This window comes from Fundulus heteroclitus, chromosome 7 (assembly GCF_011125445.2).
Source record: "Fundulus heteroclitus isolate FHET01 chromosome 7, MU-UCD_Fhet_4.1, whole genome shotgun sequence".
NCBI lineage: Eukaryota > Metazoa > Chordata > Actinopteri > Cyprinodontiformes > Fundulidae > Fundulus > Fundulus heteroclitus.
The window spans coordinates 35,741,868-35,760,529 of record NC_046367.1 but is presented as its reverse complement, the minus strand read 5'-3'; the positions used below and the strand labels follow the sequence as shown (position 1 = coordinate 35,760,529).

At 37.1% G+C, this 18,662-nt stretch overlaps 1 protein-coding gene across 1 annotated transcript in view; it reads left to right on the top strand.

Annotated features, from left to right (window-relative positions):
* Positions 1-18,662, top strand: part of lrp1bb (low density lipoprotein receptor-related protein 1Bb) — a 394,708-nt gene that overhangs the window by 279,532 nt on the left and 96,514 nt on the right. The window contains exons 42-44 of the mRNA XM_036139564.1: positions 4,454-4,643; positions 9,215-9,419; positions 16,650-16,842. Coding sequence (XP_035995457.1) covers positions 4,454-4,643; positions 9,215-9,419; positions 16,650-16,842 — 588 coding nt within the window. The remainder of the gene's footprint in view (positions 1-4,453; positions 4,644-9,214; positions 9,420-16,649; positions 16,843-18,662) is intronic.

Genomic DNA, 18,662 nt, shown 5'->3' with positions numbered 1-18,662 from the left:
GATTATGTTGGAGCAATAAAATATAAATGTGGGCATATTTTAATAAATTTCAACAAGAATACCAATAAATGCAGTTGACTCTTTACACTTGGTGTGTTTCAAGGATGCTGTGAGCTATGCAGGTCATGTGCTATTACAAGAATACTTTAATAATATTAAACTGCCTAAATGAACCCAGAGCACTCAGTCACTTTCTGCCTCGGCATCATTAGTAGTGTATAAAAGGTGAAATATTTGCTTCACTTTCAATGAAATGGCCCAGTTGCAATTCACAAATATTGAATAGCATCTGTGTTGGTCAATGTCATGAAATCTGCCATAGTTTTTTTGTCTTTGCATCATTTAAGAAAATAAAAAAAATCCATTTCAAGACAATTCCAGACATTTAAAAGCTTCCTGTTCATTCAGTGCTAGACACTGAACAGGGACCTATCTCCATTTATTAATCACCAAATGTCAGCCAATCCCATCTTGATGAGCATGGCTGGAGTGAGATAAACAGCTGAAGTGTCTGTTCTCCACACAGCTTGTATTCTCTGCCATTCTGCAACTCTTCCACAGGGAGCAGAGCTCAGCACCTTCCCATCCCGTTCTTACACAGGCAGACTAGCAGAGTGTTACTGATCCATTCTCACCCAACCCCCATCCCATCTCCCACGCTCCTGCTGAGAGAGCTTTCTGCTTATTTATTTATCTTCTAGAAATGAACAGGCATTATCAAGAACCATCTGTCAGGAGCGTTAGTGTCCTTCACACCTTACCACTTGTGAAATGCAGAATGAGAGAGGTCCAAAAATTTCATTTGAGTGCCGTTTGGATTGTCGAGTCCACAACGCTTTTATAAATTAACATTGCATGCAGCTATAATGCAAAGATTAGTTGCAGTGGTCCCTGTTTCTGCAGTTTGGGTTGATTCAAAGCCGTATTAGACACATTAGCACACTTTAAGGCAGCATCAAACACTGAACTGTGTGTAAAATTAGGCCGTTCATTCTTTTTTTTATTGAATCCCATCATTGAGGAAAGGTGAAGATGTTAATCATCCATATTTCCCTAATTAAACTCTGTGTCCCCCATTAATTACTCCCCTGCGTGGCCAACAATTTGTGAGAAACTCCAAGCTGCCAGACAGCTTTTATTGCAAACTATTAATTAGTTGTCAGCTGACTCAGGCAGAGTCTTAAGTATTCTAGACATTGGTTTATGAGTTTTCAGATACAAAGTTACGTCCAAATTATCAAGCACTGGCAACATGTTTACTGTTTCCCCAAATTAGAAACTGTCTAAATGGATAAACTTGTGTGTGGAAAAACAGGATCAGGATAGATCAGATTCGTTATTTCACAAGAATCCCAGGAGAACATTAATTTTAATCTTACTCACATGAAACAATTTTGAAACCCTTCAAGCTTGTCATTTCAACACTTGACACAAAGTAAATCAGCGCCAGATTAATAAAACGTATTTTTTTATGTATAATTGACATAAATGTCTCACCTGTGTTTTGCACATGAACAAATGCATTTCGTATTTTCAAAGTCTAAAGTAAGGCTACTTAAATGTGACAGCCAGTGATTTAGTAGAGTGAGATTTAAAGTTTTACACTTTTATTAGGAAATAATTTTTGCTTTTGTTTTTTTTTTATCTCATGTATTGACATTACCTTCATTATCATAGCAAGTTTAACCCCCCAGGGGTTATTTATGTCACAAAGACAATTTCTAATGAAAAATTTCTTTTAAGGATTTTATTCCCCACATATTTTAAAATGTTTCCTTATTTAAAAATTTTGTAACCAAATAAAATAGAGATGTTTTCACAACTTTAATTCAAGAACACTCCATGATGTTATAGTATATAACTATATGTGGCAGCAGTAACACTAAGTTTTCGCTTTCTCTATGACTTTATTAGCCTCCATATCGCTATCAATCATTTGAAGGTCAGGACTGTGTCTGGGCCATTAAGACACAATAACCTTTCTCTATGCTAAGGTATATAGAAGGGTTAATAGTGTCCAGACCATGTGGCTGAAAATTGAACCTGATTTATCTCTTCTCTACCACTGTTTTTGGCAGCTAGTGAAATGTTTGTTTTTTTGCCAAACATCACACTGAGCATCATGGCCAAATATCTACTTTGGTCTAATCTGACTTTGTTTCAGAAGTCTTGTGGCTTGTTCAAATGCAACTTCGCAAACCAAAGCCCTGCTGCCATATATGTTTTCTATAGAAGAGCTTTTCTTCCGGGAACCCTTCCAAACAAGCCATTTTGTTCAATTTAATTCAATTAAATTTTATTTATATATTGCCAATTAACAACACATACTTAAGGCCCTTTACAAAGTCAAATTCAATCAAATCATCCAGACAGATTGGTCAAAAAGTTTCCCATCTAAGGAAACCCAGCAAATTTCATCAAGTGTTGACAAGAAGCATTCACGCCACAGTGGACAGTTGTTGACATTGTCGCTGGCTTAGCAGCAATCTATACTGAGCATGCATGAAGCGACAGTGGAAAGGAAAACTCTCCTTTAACAGGAATGAAAACCTTTAGGAGAACCAGACACAGTGTGAACAGTCGTCTGCCTCGACTGACTGGGGTTTTGAGAAGACAGTAGAGACACAAAAAACAGAGAAGCACACATTGATCCAGGAATGCTTTCTATGTTATATGGTAATGGCAGATGATCTGACCCCTGGATGATGTCACAGCTAACAGAACGCCAGACCAGGTGTACCTACTATGAAGAGTAAAAAGACAGAGAACGAAAAGTTAAAAGTTGAAATAACAACAAACAATGCAAACTGGAGAACAGTAGGAAAACTCGGTAGAGTGAAAAAAAAAGTGATGTCTTCCAGCAGCCTAAGCCCATAGGAGCATAAGTACAGAGATAGCTCAGGGTAACCTAAGCCACTCTAACTACAAGCTTTGTAAAAAAGGAAAGTTTTAAGACTAGTCTTAAAAGTAGACAGGGTGTCTGCCTCATGGACTAAAACTGCGAGTTGGTTTTATGGGAGGGGAGCCTTTTAACTAAAGTATCTGCCTCTCATTCTACTTTAAGAGACTCCAGGAACCACCAGTAGACCTGCAGTCTTAGAGCGATGTGCTCTATTCAGTCTTCTCATTGTCCTTTCATGAACTTTGACATGCTAACTGAGGCCACCGAGTTCTGTGATGCAGCTTCTCGGTTCTTTGCAGTTTCTCTGAGCATTCCACAAACTCACACTGGGGAGAATTTGTTGAGAAGTCCATTCCTTTTTGGGGGCTTATTTTTGTGTTGAGTGGCCCTTTCTACCTTTCTAAATAGATGGGCAACAGCAATTGCTTCTTTAAGACAATTGGTGAGGTCTTTTCTTCTTGGCATTATGGTAACACACATCAGAATTTTCTAAACTAAACTTCCAAAAAACCCTTGTTTTGTAGATGTAGTCACATTAGGGGATAAACAATTTCTAAGTATTTTTACATAGATAGTAAGAACATGAATATAAAAAGTTACATTAAATTGCTATCGTTGGGCTTCGTCCGTAAAAGCAGCCCACTGTGAGACATTGATATAGCCAAATTATCTGATAGTCTTCCTTCAGTGTCATTCACCTCCATGCAATAACATCTTAGGTCTGCAGAAGCCTTATCTTATTTTGTGTTTAGGAAATTGGTTTGTGGTGAAAACACACTCAGTTCCTGAGTGACTGTGGCATCAACAAATGGCTGTCTGTCCAGTGTACTGAGCCGTGAAGTAATTTCTCTGTCAATCATCAAGAAACACAATCCCATGTCTAACACAATTGGGGCTTGCCATCTGTTGAATGCAAGCAGTTTTTTGTTAAATCTGCGTTGTGGAAAGGCTTTAGTTATTTTTTTTAGATGCAGGGCAAAGTGAAAAAAAGAAGACAACATTTAACTATAAGGACATGATGTGGTATTGATAACAAAAAGTGACATAGAACAATACAAAAATTTGAGAAGGGGCATCATGTAAATTTGTAAATCTTGCCATGTTGCAGATTGCAACCAAGTTCAGCGGAAGGCAAATGATGTGGTGGCCTGGTAGTAGTACAAAAATTGTAGGAACCTTTGTCCTTATCAGATAGTTTCAAGTTATACAGTCATGCACGGGGTTTTTGTTGAACAAAAGATTCAAATTGTGACGAGAACATGTCATCTCATTGGCTGTTTTCGCTTATACCCACAAACCTGCCATGTTTTTTCTCACTGAATAGAATATCCAGACTCATTTAACAAAGTTAAGTTGTCAGAAAAATGTTGCCTTTATACAAAATAATAAGCAGTTATGAACTTTTCTTTCATAGAGCAGGATTCATGGCTAATAGAGCTATTGCTGCTACTTATGACTTCAGATTATTTCATTAAAAGGGCTTTTTAGTTTAACTTTACCAGTTTCTCTTATTTTGGTCTAATATTTTTTTTTTGTTTTGTTTTTTTATAGATGTCGGTTCTGTGGAGGGTCTGGCTTACCACCGTGCTTGGGACACCTTGTACTGGACTAGTTCCACCACATCTACCATCTCCAGAGAAACCCTAGACCAGAAGCAAGTCGGTGCCTTTCCCAGGCAGGCTGTGGTCACCCTTTCAGAGGAAGACCACCCACATGTACTGGCCTTGGATGAGTGTCAGAGGTAACTTGTCTGTCTCAAAATGCATCTTTTACATTGGTTCCAAAATTACTCACAAAATCCTGCAAAACTGTTTAAATGTATGGAAAGTATGTGCCCTGTTTTCAGACATAGAAATGACTGTATATTTACGACACGTATATTTAAAAAGTACCTGACCAAACTGCAGTGCAAGAATGTAATTTAAAGTAAGGCAAGGCAAGATTATTTGTACAGCACATTTCAGTAACAATTCAAAGTGCTGTACATGAACAGAACATACGACAAGAAAACATTAAAGAGAAAAGTACATTGTAGTGGAATAGTAATAGCAGGTCAAGATATAACATAATTGGACTACAAACTGAAACATTAACATTCAAAGGTCACTCTAAATAAATATTTTTTAATTTGGATTTAAAGAATCTCAGGGTTTCAGCAATTTTACTGTCTTCTAAGACTAAAACCATCTTAAATGCCCCAACAATAATGAAAAGAATAATTTTTCTTCTAAAATTTGATTTTAGCCTTCCCTCAGTGGCTTCTTTATAAATCTTTTCATGAAGTGTGTTGTTGATATTATGCCAAGTTATGCCTCTCATGTCCTCCAATTGTGTGCTTCTCGCTAAAGAGGAGTAAAAGCAATTGAGACTTTAAGTGCTCGCTGCCCCTGAAGTTAACCTTCTATTTACTATGAATTTAATACTGATACTCTTCTCTTTCATTATGAATCAGATTTCTGTCACAGTGAAAAATTCATCTGCATATGTTTTTTTTTTTTTTTGTAAAAAAAAATTAAAAAGTTTGAATATCCTGACACTGTTAATTTGGTTAATTTGGCAGTTTTCCTCTTTTTTTTGTTTTATTTTTATATCTGTTTTTGGTCAAGATAAATCTGATCTATCCATTCAAAAGATGTTTATTAATTACATTTGGCCATTGTTAATCCAAGAAATTTAAAATTAAATGTCAAAAGTAATTGCTAGATTCTAATAACTTCTTTCACCTGTGAGAAGGTTCTGCCCAACTCATCCCATTTACCAAATTGATTTATTTATTTTATTAGATTTTACTTTTCATTCCTTCTTCTTCTTCTTCTTCTACGTGAAAAATCGATCTCACAAACACACAAACTGCTTCTGCAACTCTTGGCAGCAAAAACTGTGATCAAGCATTTGTGACTGTCAGTGTCTATTTTACATCTCTATGTACATTGTGCCCACTGTTTATTGTTTTAATTTCAAGACATTGCAGAGGTTTTGATCACCAAAGGCCTGTTTAGGGTCATGCCACATAATCTCCACTGGACCTAAATCCAGATTTAAATCTTCAGCCTGGATTTATCTATTAATTATGGCAAGTTATCCCAAAACAAAGAAGCAGTCCCATGTCATCACACCACCACCACCAGGTTTGACTGTCAATGTGATTTATTTATTTTTATTATATTTTTCTGAATTGTTGTGTTAGCTTAAGTCCAGAAGTGGCTTGACTCACACCTTACAAAAACTGCCACTTTTGACTTGCAGCCCAACATTTGTTGTCTTCAACTTTTCTCAAAACATATGAAAAAGGGCCTTTGTTTTCCTTTTAATCAGCAGTGGTTTTCCCCTTGAAACTCTCCCATGAATGTAATTTTTGTCCAGTGTTTTTCTTATTAAGGAGGCAACAACTTACAGTAAGGTAGACAAAATTAATGAACCATGAACGTTGGATTTCACTGAAACACGTTGAGGCTTGCAGTGCTTAAGATGTTGCTTTTCATTCTTGTTTGACCTCCTGGATGAGTCACTGATTCACTCTTGAGGTTGACCACCATTTCATGCCTTCTCCATTCATGGCTGTCACTGTGGTTTTCTGCAGTCCTAAAGTCTTAGAAATAACTGTTTAACCCCTTTTCAAACTAAGTATTTTGTTTCTCACATGCTCTTGAATTTCCTCAGACTGAGACATGGTGTGTTGCCTTTTCAGATATTTTAGCTTACTTTGTGTAGACCAAAAGGTTGTATTTAAGAAATGTCTTGATTTGGTAGCAACCATGCCAAGAGGTGGTGAGGGAAAATCAATGCAATGTTCCAAAAAATATGGTTAATCACAGTCAATTCATGGATTAACAAGGGATACTTACTTATTCACGTGGGGCAAGTTTGATTTTTCCCCCGTTTTGTTAGGGACCGTATACTAATATTTATAACCACAGATGATGGTGCTAATCTCTAGTGTATGTAACTATTAAATAGTTCATGTTATCAATTCAGTCAGATTTTTTTTCTTTTAGTATATCTTCCATGTCTTTTTGGTCCCTGATCCTCCATTTTATAAACACAATCAGGCACCCATGGTACAATTTTTAAGTAACATTTTCTGTCTTGAACGCTTCATGTTTTTTTAATGGTTTTGAAAAATTTAGCCTCATTAAAAAATGAAGCACATTTTATATGATCTTGTTTTTCATATTCCCTCCTTTTAGAAATATATTGAGAGCAGTCAAAAAAGAGTGAGTGTCCTCTAGCTCTCACTACACTAACTAAATTAATTTCTTGACCCTAGACTCTCCTTGGTTGGCAGTTTGGCAGCATATCCATCCTACTCCAGTATCACAGTCTGATAATTAGAATTTAAGCTCAAGTGATTAATTAGTAGACTCTGGTTGTGACTTATGACCTGAATTTTTATCAATTTACTAGAGTGGACTAATATAACTTCATTACATTTTGAAGTGGGAGCCCAGGATTAGATAAGGTTTTTTTTTTTTAAATGTCAAAAGAGAGCCTGTTTGTTTTTCACTAAACCAGATTCTCCTTTTAACTTTGGTTTTAAATAGTTGTCTATTCGTATTGTCCCTTTCAACTGACGATGTGATTTGTTTTAATCCACAGAACTGCTCTTATCTGTTCCTCAGGTTCTCAAAACCATGGATTTGCATAGATGACTTTTATCATTTAAGTTGTGATACTATCTATGTTATTTATTGAGACAAAGCTAAACTTTTAACATTTTTTTGGCAATAAAAATGAACACAACACAATCGTTTCAGCTATTGGAGGATCATGATACCTGACTAAAATGAATGCCTTAGCAATTAAAAATCTAAGTTCATATTCACAGTTTCAACAGGTTTATCTGAAAAATGAGCGCTGAAGCCATTTTACAATTTTCTGTAAATTGTTGTGAAAAATGCAGTATTTGTTGAGGGAATAAAAGGTGGACATCTCCACATTTGTTCCCACTACAAATGTCTAAAATTACACACAGGAACACACCAAATTAAAAGCCTGAGGTTCAAAACGGTGCAAACCTCCTCCTAACTGTAGAGTAATGATGTATTAATCATGTTCACATTGTGAAATTGGTGAAAACAAAAGTCTTTGGTGAAAAGGTGGCCTTTAGAAAGAAGCTTGTAGCAGCTTTTGCATTTGATAAGGGATTTTAAAAAAGCCCCAAAAGAATTTGAAATCAGCAATTTCACTGTATGGAAAAGGGTTTGTAAGTGGAGGACATTTACACTGCTAACATACCCAGATCTGTCTGTCCAAGCAAGTTCAAGGCCACACAGGCAGGCGACAAGCCAAAAACCCTAAAATGTTATCATGGGACCGTTTATCTGCCTGTGCATGCCTGTACAATAAAAAAAAATAGGATGCAAAACTTAAAATTTCCTTGGAAGAAGGAAATCTTTGCTCTCTAAGTAAAACCTGAAGGCCAGACTCTACTTTGCCGGAAAGAATGTATACGAAGACCAGGCTGTTTGTATGAATGTTTTTTTTTTGCACAGATTATCTTAAAATCGGAGTGTTTGTACACCAGAAGAGAGGACATGTTAGGCAAAAACCAAATACAGCATTCCAGGAAAAGAATCTCATATTAGCTGTGAAGCATGGAGTTAGAAATATTGGTGGTTTGGGGATGCTTTGCTGCAGGATTGATCTTTCTAGCTCAACATCATATAATCTATCATGAATTCTACCGTGTATCAGATAGCGCTTGGAGAAAATGTGAGGCCATGTGCTAAAACATTAAAGCTGGATTGGTTTGCAGGATGACATTGAGCTAAAACATATCCACCAAGGACTGCCTGAGAATTAAAAAATGGAAAGTCCTTGGCAAGTAAAAACATAGATCTCAATCTCACCGATATCCTCTGGGGTGACATGAAATTGCCTGTACAAGGAAGAAACCCCTCAAACAACTGACTGCAGAAAGTGAGGAGTGGAGCAAACCTTCGTCAGACCAATGTCAGAGACTGGTGAACGATTACATGAAAGATCTTACTGAAATTGTTTTAGCTAAACGGGGTAACTCAGTGTTGGTAAATAGCTATTTGGAGTAGGGTGTTCCAATATATGCATGCATTTCATTTATATTTTTTGTTTAATGAGTAAAACAGTCATATAAGTGCAACTAAATCCCTATTTGTCTAAGCTAAAATCTGTTTAGATATCAATGTCTACCTAATTGTATATGACCTGAACGGTAAATTATTTGTGACAGGAATTGTTAATGTTGTTACTCTAATGTTTATAAAGGTAGAAACAAGGTGCTGCTCTGTTTATTTTGTAAAACTGATCTTTACTGTCCCTTTTGCTTGCCTATAGCCTGATGTTTTGGACCAACTGGAATGAGCAAAGGCCCAGCATCATGAGATCCACCCTAACTGGAAAGAACATCAGGATCATAATCAGCTCTGACATCCTGACACCCAATGGACTGACAATTGACCACAAAGCAGAAAAGCTCTACTTCTCTGATGGAAGCCTTGGCAAGATTGAAAGATGCGATTACGATGGCTCCAATCGATATGTGAGTTGGAAAATAAATTAAAAAAATTAATTGTCCCTTTTGTGCTAAAAGGATAGTACTTCTCATTTTAACTATAGTTCCCCATTTCTGTATCACATCCACTGAAATTCCCGGGATTCCCAGAACTTAGCTTCAAAGTAAATGTTGTATTTTGGTTTTCTGTAACCTCACAAAAAAATTAGTGAAAAGTTTTAAAAGAAAAATAATGGTCAGCTGTTGGTACCTATTCATGGTGAATTTCTGAATCAATCAATGAATGTCCTAATGTATTTTGCTTTGTCATGAGTTAATTGATACCTGTTAATCCCTATATTCATATTGCCCAAATCTTTGCTATGTGCTGTATTCATGGGTTTGCAGATTTTTTTTAGATTGTTTGGAAACCATTTCGAATCTTTGTTGGGAACACAGAACAGTAAGCATTTTGGCTCCACCTGAAGTAATTTAATTCAGTTGAAGAGAAATCCAAGGTTGCTGCAGTAAACATGAACACAGTGTTTTGAGCCATTTTTAGCCCACAGTACATGAACTCAAGTGGATTGCAAGTTGTTGATTGCCCGCCAGAGCTGTTGCCTGTAATCTAGATACCAGTATCAAGGATTGTACTTTGGACTTGAGTCCCAAGCTTCAGGTCTTTAGTCTAAAGTCATTTTTGTGATTTAAATGGGACTGGAGTCCATGTTTGAAACAGGAGTCCCCATCTCTGGTAGGTTGTCAGAAATGACATTTCATAGTTGCAAATTAAGATAAATGTTTTGCACAAGAATTACTATTATTTACTTATACTTGTTTTGGTAAATTTCTCCAGGAGAAATAGCTTTTTTCCTAACATATTAAAGAAAAGTCACATTTCTATAGACAAATAAATGTCATAATGAATACATAAAAGTAATATTTTAATTATATTCTAATTTTACTCCTTTAATTCTAGACATATTTCATATTATGTATGAAATATGTATAGAATTCAGCTTTGTTTCATTAATTAGACTTTCCGCACTATTTGTTCTTTGTAGGTTGTTCAGGTATTGCTTCACCTCATGAATTTGATTCAAAGGAATTTGCATGTTTTTGCTCCTTTGGTTGTTCTTTTACATGTTATTTGAGTGCTGGGTCAAATATATATTTTGTGGAATATTAACAGCCAGAGAGTGATTTAAGATGCCATAATTTTCTTTGTCATACCTGAATTCTCTAAAAGTGAGGTTTTAACATTTCTGTATGACATTTCATATATTTTATTTTTAAACTTCACCTAATTATAGCAAATATCATTTTCTGGTCAAAATTATTTCAGAAATTAAAGATACATTTATAAAAATACATGTGGGGTATAAACAAGACTGTCTCCTCTGTGGCGGGTTGGAATAGTGAACTTAGCAGTCTACTGATTTTCAAGTTGGTGATTGGTTGGTGTTTTGTACTCTTGTTTGTTAGGATTGGCAGAAAGAGTAGTATAGTGGGTTGTCTTAGTTCTGTTCACTGCTCATCCCCACACTTAGCCATGTGTCTCTTGGAACCACCCACTTTTGTGGTACTTTCAATATCTGTCTGTGGGTGAAGTTATGCCTTTATATTGTGGTGAGTTACCCTTCAAGATAATTTTAACATGTACTAAAGAAGAAGAAGAACAACTTCTGAATTTTCAGATTCAGCCTTAGGGTTCTTGGCATTTTTTATGTAGAATTCACATCTATAACTTAGATACAGTTTAACTATCAGTGATAGTAAGCCTTCCAGAAAAAGAAGCATGTTCTAATAATAATTCTACCATTTTATTTCTTTATTGAACGTTATAAAATTTGATTTCTTCTTTCCTCCAAGTAGGCTATTGTGCTTCCATACATATATATATATATATATATATATATATATATATATATATATATATATATATATATATATATATAATAGTTCAGATTGTCTTTCATGACTTAGTAATGATTTAGGTCATGTTCATACAATATGTTGCTTCTGTGTTTGGTTTTTATCAAAACAAAACAAAAAAATAATATTTTTTTTATAAACGGTGATAATTATTGTTGTCACAATTTATCTTGATGAACCCAAACACAGCCACACACTGAGCCTTGTTTTTAGAGCTTTACTGTAAAAGGTGAGTTGTGGAGAAGGAGACCAGAGAGGCTGTACCAGGCGTGAGAAGCACGAGGAATGACGAGGTTTGGATGAAGACGATCCGGCAGGGGAGAGCAGACTGAAGGGAGCTTAAGTAGGAAGGGTGGCAGGTGAACTGAGTCCAGGATAATTACGAACGGCAGGTGGAACTAACGAGGAGGTGGAGTGAGAGGTGGAAAGTGCTGAAAAGTTCATGGGGAGACAGGCAGGCCAAAACTGCATCATGACAATCATTGCTTTTAATATATTTATGTATTTTTACTGTCAACTACACTTGTAGAAATGTTAAATTGTTTTTTTGCTGTACAAAGAAACTTCTGTGCAGTTGCTTTCTGGGACCAGGTCCTCCACACAGCAGAAGGGATTTGAAATACCTCTTGAAGTTGTCCTATTTCTTCCCTGAGGGCACAGATGGTTTCCTTAATCACAAAAGTCAGTTCTTGGTAAAGTAAATAAAACCCAGCGAGGGGGAGGCTCAGGTTGTCCGTAAAAGTTTCATGCATAATGTATGACATCCCAACAGCTGTGTCCTGGGCATGCAGAGGATTACTGTACAGGATGACCTTTTCATGCGGTAGATTCTAGTCTTTGCTTGACATGGCTCGCGTGGCTCAGCACTTTGGCCCATCTCAATTAGTTACCCGAATGTGTGATGAGCTGGGTCGCTAGGCTCAGAGGGGCTTCACCTATGAGACCCCACCTGCACCTGATGCAGACTCATCCTGCTAATGAAAGCTTTGCGGCGAGACTGCTCTGGGTGCAGCGTTTCCTTTCCAATTAAAATGTGTAAATTAAACAGAGATAGCTAGCTGTTAACTCCATCCTAAAACCAAACTACAGTAAAACAAAACATCCACTGCAGACAAGACACTAACTGTGAAGGCTTGAGGCAGTGTGTCACTTTAAAGGATATTGTTTAATTCCATGTGACAATGATGTGTTCAAATTACCAAAAAAATGCCACTAGCCACAGGAATTCAATTTGGAAATAAAATAGACTAAGGGCAAAGAACAAGCATGATAAAAGACTCTTTGTAATGAGGCATATCAGTGTAAACTTTAGCAGTAGTATTGTCTTTCAGGGCACAGCTTCTCCTCTTAACTGCAGCACCAGTATGTGCTGACAGGGAGCTTGGGGGAGTAGAGTGGTTGCAGGTTCCCACCTCTGTGCCATATTTAGAGTAAAAACCCATAATTAATGATGGCAGCAAAAAGATCAGCAAGTTTAGCTAGAAAACTATCAATTTTTGCCATTAGAAGAAGGACAAGAAGCTGGGAGATTCAAAATGTGCTTAGTTTCATTGAAGTGTCACTTCCATTGCTTTTGTGCATATTAATGTTGCTCTTAGACATTTTAAGTTAACAATTTACAATTTGAAAAATACAGCAGGAAAAAAAATACCAAGCACTTACTTTTTTTCAGCAAATATATTTTAACGGGGCTTTTGGCAGCCCAAGTAATCCATATATACAAAGTAGTCATAACAAATTTGTTTTGAAATTCAGCTTTCAATAGGCTGGAATAGTCAGTTGCACACTCTCGTTCACCTGCCTACTTTGTTAAGTCTCCGCCGTAATCGATGCATTAGCGAGTGAACACAGGCTAACTTCAAGATTTATAGCTTTCTTACCACAGAAGACATGAAACAGAAGACCTGTGCAGTTGCAGTGTCAGATGCTTTTCCTTTTCTCCCATGCACGTGCACTAGTGTTCTCCCAACACTGGTGTCATTTAAACTTGTCACCAGAGGGGGCAGACGTCTATAAAAATCCTGGAATGTATGCTAGGCTCCTTAAATATCAGGTGGTTTAGTTCTAACAGTTGGATTATAAAAAGGTTTCCTTAATACCAAGGTAATGATAATTTGGTTCTGTATCTTCAAGGTATCTTCAAGCCACAATCAGCAGCATGTGCTGAAGCAGATTATTTCCCAGTGTAAACCAGCTGGGATGAGAGACTGACTCATCTGAGGTCATCGTGCTCAACTGGATATGCTGGATCTGCAAGAATGATGGCAGGATGGATAAAATCGGAGCTGGATAGATGGATTGGGACCTTGTCTGCTTTAATAAAGAGATTGTCCGGGACTGTTGTGGAGAAATAGGGGCTAAGTGAAAAAGTCTAAGACTTTCACAGCCTTATTGTTGCAAAATATATTGCTTGGATTAGTAGTAGATGTGCATTCCAACAAAAATCATAGCGTCTATATTTTAGATATACTTTTTATTTCTTCTGTCATCAGATACATTGTTTTGTCTAACATACCTGACATGTTCCGATGGTAACTTCCATCATGGTCAGAGTTGTCTTCAGCTGCTTTTCGTTGAGGCAGCTGACAACAAGGAAGAAAGCCCCCTCATCATAGTTTTCGGTTTGTTGGGTTTGATTCTTGATCTCATCCATGATCCAGTGCTGGTGTGTGTTGTTTTCCACGCGGATGATTTTGGCCTTATCCCAATCCATAATATAGTTTTTGTGTTCACAGTGACCGTTATTGCTGATTTCATGTTTTTTTTTGTAATGCCTGATCCTTTGTTGATCGCGTTAGTCGTTTTGCTGCTTCCTTTTCACATTCACACAGCTATGAACCGGGATGAGGGTGCTTTCTTACTTTTCCGCACCTGGAGCGACACCCTTCAGCGACAACCCACCAGCAGGGGGCTGTGTCAGCCTGTCAATCGAACTGACAGGCCGACGCCGCCTCAATGAACAGCAGCTGATGACACCTTCGAAACATGTCAGGGATGTTTTAATCAAAACGGTGGGTCTGATGGCAGAAGAAACAAGTAAGGGTAACAGATGTACTTTTTTTAACTTCTGAATATTCCAGACAGCACCACTAGGGGTCATACTCTGGAAGTAGAGAAAACATCATGTCACCATTAACCCGTCTTAAGAGCGAGATTTCTGAGAGCTTGTCAAAAGAGTTATCAAAAGTTGTCGAAGAGACAAGAACAGTTCTGGTGCTCCTTAGGGCTTAAGAACGACCTGCAGGTGGCTGGTACAGCATTTCATTCAGTATATTCGTTATATAGTCTTATTGCACAAGAAAAGGAGGGATAATTTTTCATCACTGCTGGTTTCAGAGAAAGAAAATAAAGCTGCTAAAATGACCTTGTCATTTCCAGAGTTTGAATTCAATTGATCTATGGAAAGAATTGAAGAGCCCCATACCCTTCAAGATTTGAGTGAAGAATGGGTCAGAATGATGCTGGAGCTTTTACATATTTCAAGCAGCTGTCTTGAAAGTTTTAGCACCAAAAACTGTGTCAGTGGCAAGTCCAGTACTTATGTGTTTGTGTCAATCAACTTCATTATAAATGACTTAATTTATGGATTCACTGGTTTTGATATTTTTTTGTAAGTGTGGATTACTTGGGTTGGTACCAACATCTGGGGTGAATTTCATGACAATAACCTCGTTAGATGTATACTTACTCTACAGGCAGGACATCAAAAGCTGGATGACTCTAAATTTCCTGCTTTTAAATTCTGACAAGACAGAAGTTGTAGTCTTTGGACTACAGTCCTCAAAAAAATAAACTTCTTAATCAATCACTTAATCTGGATGGCATTAAAGTGGCCTCTGATAATAAAGTAAACAATATTGGTGTTATTTTTGACCAAGACATGTCATTTAAATCCCATATTAAACATGTTTCCAGAGTTTTCTTTTTTTTTTTCTTTTCTCAGGAATATCGACAAAATTTGAAATATTCTGTCCAGGGGTGATGCTGGAAAAACTAGTCTATGCATTTGTTACTTCACTATTGTAATTCTTTACTATCAGGAAGTCCACAAAATGCAGTTCAAAGCCTTCAGCTGATCCAAAATGCTGCAGCAAGAGTTCTGATGAAAATCAACAAAAGGGATCATATTTCTCCAATTTTAGCTTCCCTTCATTGGCTTCCTGTTAAATCAACAATAAAATTTAAAATTCTCCTTCTCACGTATAAAGAACTTAATAATCAAGCCCCATCATATATCAGACCCCGAGTCGGTCGAGGCAGATGATCGTTCACACTGAGCCTGGTTCTGCTGGAGGTTTTTCCCTTCCGTTAAAGGGGAGTTTTCCTTTCCACTGTCACTTCATCCTTGCTCAGTATGAGGGATTGCTGCAAAACCATGGACAATGCAGACGACTTTCTCTGTAGCTCTACGCTCGTTCAGGAGGAGCAAATACTACTTGTCAAGACTTGATACAATCTACTGGGTTTCCTTAGATAGGAAAAAAAATTGGACCAATCTGTATAATCTGACCCAATCTGTATAATCTGATTGAATTTGACTTTGGAAAGTGCCTTGAGATGACAACTTTCATGAATTGGTGCTATATAAATAAAATTGAATTGAATTGAAATTGAATTATTGAGAAAAAAAACATTGATGTGTTCCGTTTTTATTTCGTCTACTGTTTCAGAAAGTACCTTTTAATTTTGATAATCATATGTGGATACTTTTGAACAGAGACAGACTGGTTATTAATATGCTCAAAAGATGAGTTCAGCACAAAACTAATGAGTTGCTGCCTGTAAACCGAACATCTCCCAAATCTAATTTCCTATCAATATGTTCTTCCCTATCCCATCTGTCGCTTATTTCTCTGTTCTTCCGTATCTTTCACTCGTGTCGTGGACAGTTGTTGCTTCCACACGCTGGGCTCTTTTAATCAACACCTGTCCTATTAATCCCAGTATGGCACAGGGCTAATGTGTTGTCGCTTACAAGCCTGTCCCACTAATGGCTGAGGCTACCAAGCTGTTGGAGTCCACGATCCTCAATGCAAACCGGGGGAGAGTCCCAGAAGGAGGCATCTGATGGATTCTTGCCTGGCTGCCAATGCCACTGTCATTTACTCCCCCAACATCTGGGTTAAGCAGTGAAGCTGGCAGCAGGGGTTGATTTGTTGATTAATGAGTAGACACAATATTTTCTCCTATTTTTTCCAGGGGTTATATACAGAATGTCTGTCCTGTACAGTTTTCCTTTGAACATATATTTATCCATTTTTTGTTCTTTTTTCTGAAGGAAATATGACATAATCCACCCCATGGCCTAAAAGCAGTACCCTCCTCTATGCTTTTTGTTTTTAGGTCATACTTAAATCAGGGACCGGAAACTTCTATGGCCTTGCCATCTATGCGGATTTCATCTATTGGTCTGACTGGGCCCGTCGAGCTGTCCTTCGGTCAAACAAGTACACCGGTGGTGACACCAAGGTGCTCCGAGCAGATATACCCCATCAACCAATGGGAATAATAGCCGTGGCAAAGGATACAAACAACTGTGAGTAGACAAACCCATTAACGGCAGTGTCTTGAAAAGGTATGCCTCCTGAATTAAATTACATTCTGCAACATAATCAGCACAAAGATGGATGTATCATAAGCCTCTGGCATCAATAGTTTGCTTGTGAGCTATTGTGAACAAACATTATCATGCAGAGAATTTTCCATAGGGATCAAACCATAATACAATTTACCAAACTTTAAACATTCCACTGGGCACTGTTCAAACCACCATGTGGAAAAAAAAAACAGAGTTTGGCATAGCTATAAGCTTATCAGGGTTTGAGAGAAGCAGCCAGGAGGTTCCTGGTAACTTTGGAGAATTTGCGGAGATCCACAGTTCAGGAGGTACAATCTGTTGACAGCTATTAGTTTCCCTCCACACAAAACTGGGGCTTATGAAAGAACAGAGCTGATATTAAAAGAAAGCCATAACAAGTCCCATTAGAATGGGGCTGTCTAAAAATTAACTAATAGGGGTTTGTGCATAAAGTTATATATACTATATATCATGCAGAGTTGAGCCCTGTTGAAACAAAGATAAAAACACTACTTAAAATGGCACAGGTGATGGATTTCACTTGATGCTAATTTCCATGTCCTTATTTATTGTTTGAGATTTAGATGTTGTGTACTTTCCTACAACGTTGTGATTTCTTGATTTCAACATCACTTTAAGATTTCATCTAAATTACTCAAACCCATATCTGTATTAGTCAGCAACAACAACAGATATAACTGTTATCCCCCAATTGGAGCTAACTTTAAAGAACATATTAATTTGATACGAAAGACGCCGAGATGATAAATGAAAGTGGTCGTATTTAGAATGGCGAGGAACTTAGACCTCAGTGGTAATTAATAAAAAACTAGCTTATGTTGTAGAGGGAGTCTCTTAAGTGTCGTAGAAAGTTTAAATTCCAAGTAGGACATAGAAGGTGAGATTAAGCACATCCCACTGGCTTAGGATCGGATGGCGAAAGCAGCTCATTTCCTTGTTTATCTTGTTATGAGAAATAATTGCATCCTGTGACCCGAATGAGCACAGCTGCAAGTTTGCAATTTCATGTGCAATGAGAGGAAATGTCGGATTACAATATTAGTTTTCCGTTTTTGTCTTTACATTGTTACGCTCTAATTGCATGTTTATTGTATTGAATATCCTGGATACAAAATACTGTTCATAAAATTAGGCTACCTTAGCTGTAGAACAGATTGATGTCTTTATTTTCTGTTTACACAATACCCATGGATGTAGAGCAGCCATAAGTGGACCTCAACTGTCTCTGAAAACTATATGGAATAGAAAATATATTTTGCTTCAAAGCTCATTTTACATTTTTCCTCAGGGTTAAACAGGGAAGCTTTGTTTCAATAACAAATGGGTCTGTGCTATTTCTTCGTATTGAAAAATCCTCAGCTGGTAGACTTTGCATTTTTTGGGCAGAAGGGTCTTTCCCATTTTTCAACTTATTCCATTAATTCATATAATGAAGGGAAATAATTAAGTAACATTTTAATGAAAACATCAAGTTTGAGGTAAAGAATTTAGGCTCGTGAAATTCTAAAAATAAATCTTATTAATAGATCTTGCTTTGATATTAAAACATTTTCAAATACTGGCCCAAAACAAACAAACTTTGATACGGGAGTATCCGAAACAGGAGTACCCGGAGGGGGTAAGAAAAGAAAAAGATGACATGCAAGTCCACATTGCTAAAATTTTAAATGGCAATATTTCCCCTCTGAAGAAACACTGCTAATGGTGACACTAATGAGCTGTTATTGATTCATTAATTCCTTTGTTCTCTGATTTAT